This window comes from Camelus dromedarius, chromosome 31, assembly GCF_036321535.1.
Source record: "Camelus dromedarius isolate mCamDro1 chromosome 31, mCamDro1.pat, whole genome shotgun sequence".
Classification (NCBI taxonomy): Eukaryota; Metazoa; Chordata; class Mammalia; order Artiodactyla; family Camelidae; genus Camelus; species Camelus dromedarius.
In genome coordinates this window covers 16,727,479-16,740,075 of record NC_087466.1, presented here as the reverse complement: position 1 = coordinate 16,740,075, position 12,597 = coordinate 16,727,479, and the positions used below count along the sequence as shown (strand labels likewise).

The 12,597-nt window shown below is 39.5% G+C and overlaps 1 protein-coding gene across 9 annotated transcripts in view; it reads right to left on the bottom strand.

Annotated features, from left to right (window-relative positions):
- Nucleotides 1-12,597, bottom strand: part of HECTD4 (HECT domain E3 ubiquitin protein ligase 4) — a 164,410-nt gene that overhangs the window by 69,954 nt on the left and 81,859 nt on the right. For 5 of the 9 annotated variants that reach the window (XM_031442742.2, XM_031442744.2, XM_031442743.2 and 2 more), the window contains exons 19-29: nucleotides 11,141-11,294; nucleotides 10,671-10,771; nucleotides 8,900-9,098; nucleotides 6,651-6,797; nucleotides 5,415-5,519; nucleotides 4,149-4,312; nucleotides 3,343-3,576; nucleotides 2,136-2,328; nucleotides 1,838-1,942; nucleotides 1,254-1,342; nucleotides 640-815 (exon numbers count right to left, since the gene is read on the bottom strand). In XM_031442742.2, coding sequence (XP_031298602.2) covers nucleotides 640-815; nucleotides 1,254-1,342; nucleotides 1,838-1,942; nucleotides 2,136-2,328; nucleotides 3,343-3,576; nucleotides 4,149-4,312; nucleotides 5,415-5,519; nucleotides 6,651-6,797; nucleotides 8,900-9,098; nucleotides 10,671-10,771; nucleotides 11,141-11,294 — 1,667 coding nt within the window. The remainder of the gene's footprint in view (nucleotides 1-639; nucleotides 816-1,253; nucleotides 1,343-1,837; nucleotides 1,943-2,135; nucleotides 2,329-3,342; nucleotides 3,577-4,148; nucleotides 4,313-5,414; nucleotides 5,520-6,650; nucleotides 6,798-8,899; nucleotides 9,099-10,670; nucleotides 10,772-11,140; nucleotides 11,295-12,597) is intronic. The other 4 variants (XM_031442749.2, XM_031442753.2, XM_031442750.2 and 1 more) reach the window with 1 other exon arrangement.

Genomic DNA, 12,597 nt, shown 5'->3' with positions numbered 1-12,597 from the left:
GGGCTAGATCACATGGAGTCTTTCAGTTAAGAACATGTTTATTCGACTTGTTCTCTCAGGGTAAGAATTAACACTTGCTATTATGGGTTCTGCCCAGTGTTGTGGATCTCACTTAAGGAAGAAGACTCATTCATTTCCCTGAGAAATGTATTTTCAGGCTAACAATTAAAATGTGATCCAGAAAAAAATTAATAACGGAATTCATGCCAGAAGGTAATTAAAGATGAAATGCAAATTCAGCTTCAAGTAAAGAGGAAAATATGATGTATTACAAGATTCACAGTGTTGACTAATTAGACGTTACTATGAAAATTACAAATCATAATCTAAAAATAAGGGGCACTGGATTATAAAAACATGCCATTGAGCTCCTTAGATGTTCCCCTCCAACACTGAACAAGGCGGGAAAGGAGGCACCCCTGATGCTCAGATGGCTCACAAACCAACACATAAATCAATGAAAAATATTTCTTGGTTGGAAAAAGTAAAAGGCAAAGTTTAAAAAGGTTGAAATTTCCTTTTTTTCTTTTACTTTTCTAGGAATATACAAAGTGATTTTTTTTTTTTTTTAAGTAGCTGATGTTTGTTCTATGAACAGACTAGGGCAGAGAGCTTTGCAGGGCTGGCTTTTAGCAGTACCCGGTGTTTCTGCAGGGGTCCCCGAGATGCTTCTTGTGAGGCCGGACTGGGCTGCAATGGTGACGTGCAGCAACAGCTCAGCTCGGTTCATTAAGCTCTTCACTAACGACTTCGTTTTAGCCAGTGGGTGCGAGGGTTTCTGAATAAGAGAGTTCACTTCTTGTAGGAACTTCTCCCTATAAAAAAAGACTGATGTGCATTTAGTCGTTCTCTAGTTTACCAAAACCAAAATGTTTAATTACAAAGGATATGAGAAGACAGAGGGGAAACTAAGCAAAAGAAACCTGATATATACATACATACATACATATACATATATTCTTCCATATATATAGATATATATATATATCTCACCTTCCTCCTTCCCCATCGAGGGGAGCAGTGCTATAAACTGTGGCAAGTTTTAGTTCCTTATACCCAGTTTCAAATGTTTATATACTAACTTCTGAAGGTTAAAATCAAAATTCCCAAACTATCCAATGAATTCCAACTCTAAAGTATGTAGTGAATGTACAATATTTTTAAAAAAAATCTGTTAAGAGACTAGATCTGCACACTTTGTTTTGAGCATCAAGGTGATAAATTAGCTTTACACAGTTACTAACATCACTAACCTCAGAGATAGGACCATATTTTCAAGATCATTTCCATCAAAGGAGACTTCCTTCATTGAACACAAAAGTTCTAGTTCTTTCATTTTGTTCTAAAGAAGGAAAAATCAAGAAAAGATGGTATGCAGAATCTGCAAAAACCGAGTTTTACCGTATACATTAAAAGGAACAGACAAATTTCAGGGGGAAAACCCTACCATCTTTGGTCTATACTTCTATGCCAGAAGCACATTTGTAAATTATTATTTGATATTTTAATGATTAAAATGGCATTGACTACTCTCTGGGGATTTCTTCAGTGCTTATAACTCTGCCTTCTATTTGTTTAAGGCTTAAAGGTAAAATATAATGATGAAAACTGCTTTATAACACTATTAATCAGTTAAACAGCTTAAGAAGCAACTTATTCTCTGTTATCACTGACATGCTGATCTAATGAACTTAATTTAACCCTTTTCAAAGAATGGGTACGTTTTGAGGTATACAACATTTTAAGAAGTGACGTTGTTTTATCTCTATACACATGGTCTATAACCTCTGCACTGTAAACAGCAATGCCCCAGTGGTAAGTCATACAACTTGCTCACCTCATTAAAATGGTAATCATAGAAGAAAGGCATGTTGTTCTCCAGTTTCCCCTGCATGGCATCATCAACCTCACTTTGCCATTTCTGTTCCAATTCTGCAACACTCTGACATATTAAAATATAAAACAACATGAAACTAGATGCAAAATAAAAACAAATGCAATGTGTAAATTTGGAAATTTTAGTCACAATCATCTTTTTAAAATTCAGATGACATTTTGAACTTCATTAAATTTCTAGAAAAGAAGTTATTTCCAATAGTTAGAAGAGACATCTAAATTTTTGAACTTTCACTTACCTGCAGCTGTCTCTCCATGGCATTGAGTTTCTTAAATGTCTCTCCCATGATTTTACACAATAAATCATATTCCTCAGCATGTTCTTCTTGATACTGGAAATTTATTAGGGACTGCAGTGCATCAACCAAGTTCAAGTGCTTAATAACACATGATACCACCATTTCCTCCATCACGTCTGGCTGAATTACTTCTCTGTAATTACAAGGGAGATGAGCCAGGTATGTGCCATGCTCTCCGCTTACCAGTACTGTATTTCATAGGTAGCAAAATACAGGCTTCGATTTAAATATTCATCATATCCAATTTTTACAATAAAGAGGCACGAACATTACGACGGCTTTCATAACAAGTTGAAAAAATTTAACATATTTAACTGATAAAACTGACATTGGCTGGTGAAACTGAAAATCAAAATTAAAGAGACTTCATTTTCTCTGATTTGTATATTTTGAGCTTGAGTTATGTTAGAGCTGGACCAGCTCTAAGGTTAACAAAAGGCCTTTGGCACCATTTATCGGTCAATTAATTGTATGCAGTATTACAACTTGTAGTATTTTGTGCTTAGGGAGGGTTGGGCTGAAAACAGTGGTACTTCTGTATTTTTCATGTCACACTTCATCTATTCTTCAAAGTTTTCTCTCTGAAATGGCCAATCGTGTCTCAGAAGGCAGAGAAGAGTTTTGCAACGCAGACTTGATTTAAGCAAGAATACTGCAAAGACATTTGTAACTGTAAGACTTCACATTCTAGACTAAAGACCTTCACTACCTCTCTAGGCATCAAAAATAAAGAAACGTCTCTAGACTATGGAAACCAAAGGTGATGGCTACCTTCAGTAGAAGGTCAAATCACCTGAGAACAACCTAGAACGTGTCAAATTTTAAAATGTATCAGAATCATAGGGAAAACCTGTCAAAACACAGATTACTGGGGCCCATCCTCAGAGGTTCTGACTATGCAGGTGTGAAATCAGGCCCAGGAACTAAATTCTCAGGGAATACTAACGCTGTTGACTGGAAGCCCACCCTCTGAAACCCGCTGACCCAGACTACCATCTGGGGGTACTCCCCAGAGTACCTGGCTAACAGTCATTAAGCACACGTAAAATTAAAAGTTCATTTACTAGACTACAAGAAGTAATACACACCCTTCACTTGGTTAAACGATTTTTCAATTGGGAAAACAAAATGCTATATAGCAACATACTTTATACTTGGTCTAAATTGAGGTCTAGCACGCCCAGAAATTTCCCTGAGCTTTATCATGATTCCTGGAGGCAGTCTGATCCGGGGTAGGTCAAAGTAGTTTCCAACGGGAGGCACTAGGACATCAGAGGGGTAAGTGAATTCTCTGTCTTCCTCGATGGTCAGTGGCAGTGGAGATGGGCTTGGAGTTAGGGCAGGGGAGATCACACCATTGGCCTCCACCTGCCACTGGCACCTGGACATAAAGAAAAGAGATTCTTCACTCCCTCTTCTATCTGGAAAACTTCTTAAAGTTTGCAGATATATCAAATATATGAAGGATCACATTATATATTAAGTATTTATTCATCAAACTTCCTCCAGAGACTAAAAAAATGAGCATTATATGAAACCACATCTTTGGGAATCTACCTCCTCCCCAACATTTTACTTTTAAATACATAGAAAAGTTGAAAGAATGATATGGTTAACACTCATATACCCAAAGCCAAGATTCTAGAATAAACATTTTGCTATTTTTGCTTTATTGTCCATCTTCCCATCCTTTTGGGGATCTTTTAATTTAATTATAACAATATTTGGGTTGGAGAAAGGCTTATGTAGTTCAAGACTGTAATTTCAAATTTAGTAAAGTAAGAGCCACAAGGCACTTCAGGGTAATTTTCATCTTATTTCTTAGACACAATGATACCCATGGGATTCGCAGGCAGTAGGTTCAATCAGCTAGGAAACGTACTAAAAGTAGCTTTCTACATTAAGTCCTTTTCCCTCATGAGCAAAGGTAGTCCTGTTTGAGCCATTTGTTACCTTTGTAAAAGTTTGGACCGCAATAGCTCCTGACAGGCTTCTTCTTCTTTGGTAATTTCTGGTCCGTTGTACAGGATTCTCAGCATGGAACAAGCTAACACCGACAGACCTAAAGCCAGGTCTACCAGAAAGGGCAAGCCTCCTGACACATCCTCTGAAGACTCCTACAATGCAGACGGGGCAAACCGCGCTGGTCAGTGACACGGCGGAGCGCTCCGCCTGCGCTGCACCGCACTGGACTGCCCCCACTATGACGCTCACAGGGCAGCATCAAGCATCACTGCGACGGGACACAGACACAGCACCCAACACCAAGAGTAGAAAGAAGGTGGCACTGGAATGACCACAGAGGAAAGTCTCAACACAATTCTGGAGAGAGAAGGGCCGATACGACTCCATATTCGAAACAGCACAAATCTCACGCAAGACTTTTTGGAGAGCTTTCCCTCTGCTGTACCTCTCCCAGGTATAAATCACTATTTCATTTTGTCACCTCCATCCTAGGCTTGAACGAAGATGCTGTCAATGATTACACTGAATTCATTCAACAAATATTTATTGAGTGCCTACTGTGTACCAGCCACTGTTCTAGGTGCCTGAGAGAAAGCAGAGAACAAAACAAATACGCCTGCTCTCACGGAGCTTACATTCTAGCAGATAATTCCACTCTAGAGAGTTTTGGTTTGGTTAAATTTAAGCAACCTACAAGTCTAAAATATGTTTTACAAAGTAGAACTCCTGCTACTCTCCCTTTTTTTCCAGGTAAGAGAAGAATTTATTCAAACAGATTCCTGGGAGGACAGTAACTAGTACTGCTAAAAGGAGCAGATTAAACCTATACACAAAGTGTAACACGAGTAATTAAGCTGAGACAGATCTAGACTAGCAGGAAGAGCCTTTAGGAACAGAATGACAATAATCTGATCCTACTACTCTTATAACCCAGAATCCAAGGGCCTAATTCTACCAGGTCTTCTAGTCTTCCTCACCCTCTGGAAAGATGCTGGAGGCAGATCACCTCTCCAGGCTTTGAAGATGGAGCCCCTAGCAAGGGATTCTTTCTGTGGAGCTGTACTGCTTTTAGGTCTCAACTAGTTTTATTTCATAAAACTATTACTTCTGTTCATAGTCTATTATTGTCAAATGGAAGAGATGGATAAAACAGCAGCTCATATTTTGCCCTGTTTCCAAGGCAAATATGATGTATGTAACCAAGGCACATGGGAAAGGTACATTATGGTCACAGCAGTGGTTAGAGTCAAATACCTGAGCGCGAACCGTGCAAGCAAAGCCCCACATAGCTTTATCGGGAGTGTTGTGTTCACGGCCACTTCTCATTTCAAAGGAGAAGGTGACTGTATCTCCTTCCACCTTAAAATTTAAGGGAGGGGGGAAACGCACTTTAAAAACAAGACACACAATTCAAGGGAGCAATGAATTTTCAGAGATTTACTTTCAAAAGGACCACAGGCAGATTTCACTTCTTTTCTCACTTGCTTTTTTGATTCAAATTCCATCCCCTCTCATCTGGACATCAACCCTTTGGGTGTTTCTCCTGACCAGGTAGCTTTGGGAACAAGGCATCTGTGAAACGGGCAACGACTGCCCAACAGCAGGACCAGAGTCAAGATCAAATCTTGAGCATAATTTCAATAAATTCCTCAGATTTCTATTCTTTCTGCCCTCCCCCTCACCACTTTGCCACCTCACTTGTGCCAATAAGGCAGGCAATTAGCCAATATCCTGAAGAACACAAGACACAGTGCTGGAAGACCTTGCTCTGTATTGTAGAACCAACACCATGAGTAAGAAACTAAATGCAGGAAATCAGAGAACAATTAGAAGTATTGTGCTCATCTGGATTTGGATACATCCAGACCAGCTTCTGGAGGTAACTTGCTATCTATGGCTGAATTAAAGAGGGTACATAATGTATGTGAGATAAAGGCTCTGGGAACAGTCTTTGGATGGATTTTCAGGTTTTAGTGGGCATTTCAGTTCAAATTCATATTCTAGGTAGATCCGTTATAGTTAAAGGGCCCACATTTCAAAGCATGGCTCCAATCTCACCAGTTTGAGAAGAGATTATTATTTTTAGTCCAAAGGTCCAACTTCATTTGAAAACACTGATTGCACATTTTTAAACCACAATAGCCCTGTGGTTCCAAGATATCCCTCATAAGGGAGTCTCGAGAAGAAGTAAGTGGGAAGAATTAGTAGTCCTTTTAATGCACTGGGACAGAAATGCTGTGACAACCTCAGTCCATGGAGCAACCTATGGAACAGATACCATTTCTGGAGCGGACAGGGGTCTGATGCCGTACAAGGGAAAGGACAGTCATTCTAAACAAAGCAGTGAGTTGACAGGCCTAGCAAAGTAGCCCCACATCAACAAAATCCCCCATGGAAAATTGTTCTCTAGAATTATCATTAATACTTGGGCCCGTGAGGAATGCAAGTTCATTTTCTTTTCTAGGAAGCAAACATGCCTGGATACCATACCTTCACCAAGTCTTTCGGCCAACCAGTTCCTAAGACACTACGGCTGCCATATCCCAGTGTATTGCCTCCATACTCAGCAACCTTCCTACTGTTTGTGTTAGGCCCCGCGTATATCACCAACTTCAAAACAGAAAATATACTGTTAGACTGTAAAAGAAAAACAAAAACAACATCTACAAATAAAAAGGCTGCAAAAAAAATGTTTGTTTAAAAATACATTTACAACCAGGCATTGGTGTCATTATAATGTAACTAATATTTCCTAATATTTCTTAAAAATAATATTTTTTAAAGATACAATGGACACTAATTTAGTTGCAATCAGTCATTGGTATTTACAGGGCAGCCACAGAGTAGTAACAAATATTACCACAATTTAATTGGCTTGGGGACCTCACATTAAAATGTTACACTCAGCTATTGTATTTTTTAAAATAGCTATTTTAATCCTGAGTAATGACATATAACCCATTAATAACAGGTACAATTTGCCCCTTTAAGTCCTCCCCCATATTAAAAAAGTGAGCAAATACAAATGGAAAGATGGTTATTATCTAACACAGCAACAAAATAAAAGGGAAAAAAATGAATGAGGATTTAAGAAAATGCAACAAATTGAAAATAAGCCATATATTCTTAGAAAATTGCTTAATAGTATAAAAGAAAATGACACAGATTTGGGCCAGAAAGGGGGCTGCTGCTTCTTGGGTCAGTTTTCATGTATCAACATTTTTCTTCAATAAAGGCTATTTGTTTATATCCAATTAACCAACTTTATAATACGCAGGAAAAACATTTAAAGGTCATTTGGCATTCAAATAGCTTCACAGGAAGAAGGCTCTGGCTTCTGTAAATACCAAATTCTGTCTTGTAACACGTACGCTGGTCACCTCTGAGCTCAGTTCGGATCTAACAACTGCACTTTTAGCTCTGGATGCTTAATCATTTTGTGATTTCTTACCCTTTTGCACCTTTGGAGGACACCAGCCAGGGACCACTGGAAAAGTAAGTGTTACTTTTATCCAAATAATAAGCCTCCCCGTGCCTCCACACTTAACACTAAGTCTACTGCAGGTGGCGGTTAGCTATATCAGAAGACGCAAGTTACTGTCTTTTAAAAGAAGAAACAAAATGACACCAGCTAAAATGGCAACCTGTTCCATTTCAAATAGTCATATATCATTTGACTGGAGGAAATGTGGGTAGCTAACGCCAGGAGCTATCAAGTGGGATAAACTGATGCTGGGAGATACGTTTTTGACAGGCCCACCGAAGAATTTTCTAAATTCCCTTGTTTCCAGCTAAGGTGAGTTAGAGGGGCAAGTCTTAAGCCCCTTCAGACATCTGGGAATCTTCACTATCCTAAAAGATAATGGGAAAGAGGATTCTATAAATTGCCTAATAATGTGTGTCACCCTCTCAGTATATACAGTTAAGAAGTCCTCTATTTTTAACCTAAAAATCTCCCTTGATGAGATTTAAGACCACTTGCCCTTACACAGTTCACACAGAGAGACAAGAAACGGCTAACAATCTACATAAAAATAACCCTGTGCATTTACAACGCGATCAGACAACCCTTCAGTTGTTCTTATATGTTATGTATCACAGTTTCTTTAGCCTTTCCTCAGAAGTTCTGCACGATGGTTTACAATGCAATAATTAGAAACAGAAGTAAATATTTCAACCCCTAAAATGAGCTTCCTTTTACTTTTAATTGTTAAGCTACTAGGTTGGAAACTATACTTTCTCAAAATCTATGTGGGCCCTGAGGTAATGGCAAAAAAGAACACATAATTTAAATAAACGTAAACCAGATTCTAGGCACGTCTGAAACCGTGCTAAAAGGTCACCTTCTCCCAAAAGATACATGAGAAGCCCCAAGAATTGGGCAGTAAGACCTTTCTAGATGAATGGTCACCCACGTCTACAGGAATACCAAGCACAGAAGGCAGCAAATAAACAGCTTGGAAAGAAAAATTTCCTTTGACTCAGATCTGAACTTTTGAAAGCCTACAAAAGTCCACTTTCAACAGTGTTTCATGACAACACTGTTCTTAGGCCACAGAAGTGCAGGCTCTGATTCCCCAAGTCACTACGCTTCAAGGTATTATCTTAGGAAAGTTCTCCTAAGTGATCTGCAGGCAGAAATAAGTCAAGAATGGTGACCAGCGGCAAAGAAAAATAAGAAGCATCTAATAAATCAGCCTATTAGAGGTAAAAGCAATACTAAACTAGTTCTTGCTTACTTTGTCATAGTCATATTGTGAAGAGCATCTGCTATCAAATCTGAGGTACAGGCAGCGAGCTCCGGGGATATGGACAGTTTCTTTAAATTTATAGTTGTCTCTGACGGGGTGGACTGTTTCCACAGTCTTCCCAGCAGCCCACGGAGCAGGAATCTTTAGACCAGTGAGAAAGCCTGGCTCTTCCTTCTCTTCCAGCATTCTAAAACCAGACAAAGAGAAAGTGATTTAGCTTAACAGCAAGGAAAGGAAAATGCAGACACAGTAAAACACAAAAGGTTAAGAAATTTTGCTTTAATTTTCCACAACATGCAGTATGACGACATTGTAACCAGAAACATTTAAAAAATTCCTTTGTTTAAGGTTCTTTTTTCTTTGTTAGATAATATATTTGCATTTCCCCCCTCATTTTCAAGGGGGAAGCCCAATTCATATCCATGAGAAGATCTTGCCAACTCTCATTAAAAATTCACCAGAAAAATAAAAAAGATTCTGCAAAGGACCTTTAAAATTGGCCACTTTCCAAATCCCACAGGATTAGTGTCCTGTAAAGTTTCCTTTTTGATATCTAAATCATGAAAAACTCATGAGTCTACATGACTACTTTCTACAATTTTTACTAAAGACAAGTGCCTTCGTGGGTCCTCTTATCTACTGAAATTGAACCCAAGGACTCCCCAGCCCAAGGTTGTGGAACACAAACTCCTGTAAACTAAACTCAGCTGTTGCCGAATTCTCTTACTCTCTTTCAGCTCTGCGCTATCCAATATGGTGGCTACTTGTCCAATATGGCCATTTACATTGAATCTAAATGGAATACAATGCAAAATTCAGTTTCTTGGTCACACTGGCCCCATCCCAAGTGCTCAATAACAGCCCATGGCCGTGGCTGACAGCACTGAACCACACACTGATACAAATTTTCACCACCACACAAAGCTCAACTGTATAGCACACTGCTCTAGAGAAATCTAGAAGTCCTTCTTTTCTGACCAATGGATTTAAAGATAGCTTTAGTGAGGTGTAATTGACATATAATAAATCACACATATTTAAAGCAGACAACTTGGTCAGTTTGGCCATACGTATACACCTGTGAAGTTTCCTCCTTCGTCTTGGTAATCCAGGTGATCATTCCTTTGCTTTCTTTCACAAGAAGTTATTTTGCATTTTCTAGAGTTTTATATAAACAGAATCATACAAAATGTACTTTCTAGGGGGCTCTGGCTTCCTTATGCTGAGTGTAGCATAAGTATTTTAAGATTCACCCGTGTTGTTGAAGATATCAGTACTAATCCCTTATTATTGCTGAGCAGGATTCCACTGTATCAGTGGACCACAGTGTGGTTATCCCTTCACCTGCTGGTGGACATTTGGGTTGTTTGGACTATTGTAACGAAAGCTGTTACGAACCTTCACATACAGGTCTCAGTAAGAATCTGTGCTTTCTTTTCTTTTGTGTAAATACCTAGAAGTGGAATAAGCTGGGTCATACGGTAGATGTTATGTTTACCTTTTTAAGAAACTGTCATGATACTTTACATTACTATATGAGAATTTGTCAATTTTGAACTAATTTCTTGATCTGTAGGGAAATTTATTCTAACCTGTTCCAATAATATTCAAAGCAATTCTATGATTACCTGCAGAATTTTGACCCTGAAGTCTCTTTCTTTTCCCAGTTTTGCTAAAAATCATTGTTGTGAAAGGAGTACTGAGCTTTCACCAGAAGGACACGTGGCAGGGCTTCCTGCGGGGAGGCGGCGTTCCTTACCTCTCATCTGGGAACAACCTGCCCTTCTGGTCTGAGGCACCACATGGGGAACAGCCCACCTCGGCAAACAATGGACACTGGGTTTTGAGCAGCAGAGCCGTCTGAAACACAAAATCATCATCATGTCCCAGTGCGTACCGTCAGTTATCTGGATGGTACTTCATCTTTTTCCAACCCTCGTCTGCTCTCCTTCACTAACACTTGAATGGAACATGTCACTTATGCTAGTTACCAACAGCCAGCAAGGGCTCAGGAGACTAAATATTATGGCAGGATCTCAGGAGCATCGTGGACAGCAGCTTGCCAGCAATTAACTCTTGCTAAAAGGTCGCAGTAAGTAATTTAGCCAAACAAACTCAATGTTTTCCTTTAATATTTCAGTTTATTTTTGTGACACGGTATTTTTCTTCACTCCATCTTTATTTCCTGATCCCAAGGAGCAGTTCCCTTTGGCACACCGACAATCATACCTGGCTAGTATAGAGTACCAGCTGCACGAGCTGAGGCATCAGGGCATCGGCCATGGTCAGAGTCTGTAAATTTGGATGCATCAGGGAGGTCAGTAAAACTGGGAGAAGGTGACCAAGCATAGTTGCCTTAGTAACTTGTTCCAAGCCTTTTAACCTACAAAAGTTCAAGAAAACACACAGCTTAAGCAATTCTCAATCATGCAAAGAAGCGACTTACATCGCCCTTCTCTGACAAATTCTCCTAAACTGTATCTCCTTGAACTAGTTAAGCACCTGTCATTATAGCAATTCAGTTCACAAACTTCCCACCTACCGTGAGGAAGAGGGAGAGAACAGAAATCTAGTAATAGATTTCACCTTCGATCTGTCATTTGCCCCCAAAGAAGCTTATATGGCGCATTTCACAGTACCTTCAAAGTACTTTATAAATGGGTTCTAAAACGCAAACAGCAACACTAGGTAGTTATCACCCGCCAAGTTCCCTTGGCTCTGGGGCTGCAGGTCACTGTGCTGCACCAAATCTCTGACAGGGAGACAGTGAGTGGCTACAACACTGACTCTGGTGTCCAGAGTAGCAAAACCCACTTTGAACCTAGAGAAACTGGTTCACGTGGAGGACAGAGGCAGGCAGATTTTTAATCTGTCTTCAAAATCACATTCTTTTTTCCCCCAGTTTTACTGATACATAACTGACATCACTGTATAAATTTAAGATGTACACATAATGATTCAAGCTATATATATATTATGAAATGATTTCCTAAAATCACATTCTTAGTATCTCAATCTTCTGCCAGAAGAACTCAAACATGCGGGTTATGCAAATTCTCTAAAACTACTTAAGATACTGGGGTTGGAATCAGAAACAGTCCTCATGTCTCCCAGGCTCTCAGACTGTACTTCATCCCCAGGGCAGGTCTACAGCACATGCCAGCAGTGAACCCTACATGTGCTAACAAGCCCCAGTGCAATGCCTTTCTGGACTATATTGCTCTCAGTTCCAACCTGCCCCCCGACTCTCCAGGAATGGGCAAGAAACAGGGACATGAGGGACATGGGACAGACAGAGTTACTGGAGGAAAAGTTACACTGTAGGATTGTTTCAGGTCAGCATCTCAACACTGAAATCAACAATAATCACAGTATGTAACTCATCTCTAACAACAAGCCATAGTAGAAATTTTAATGGGGAGGATCGAGAAAGAGCTTTATTACTGGGAAAGAGAAGCTTACCCTACAGATCACACCTGTATTTGGAAAAGTAAAATTACAGTATAATCTTGAGATATCATGTCAGTGTCATCTTTTGCACAGCAGTTGATTGTCTGTATCATTGAATCACTTCTACCTCCTTAGAGTACTTGCCATAAGGAAACTAAGTACACAGGTGCTGATCTAGATAATGGAAAGAAAGGCCAATTTGGGAGTGATGATGGCAGAAGACCCAAGCGTCAGAG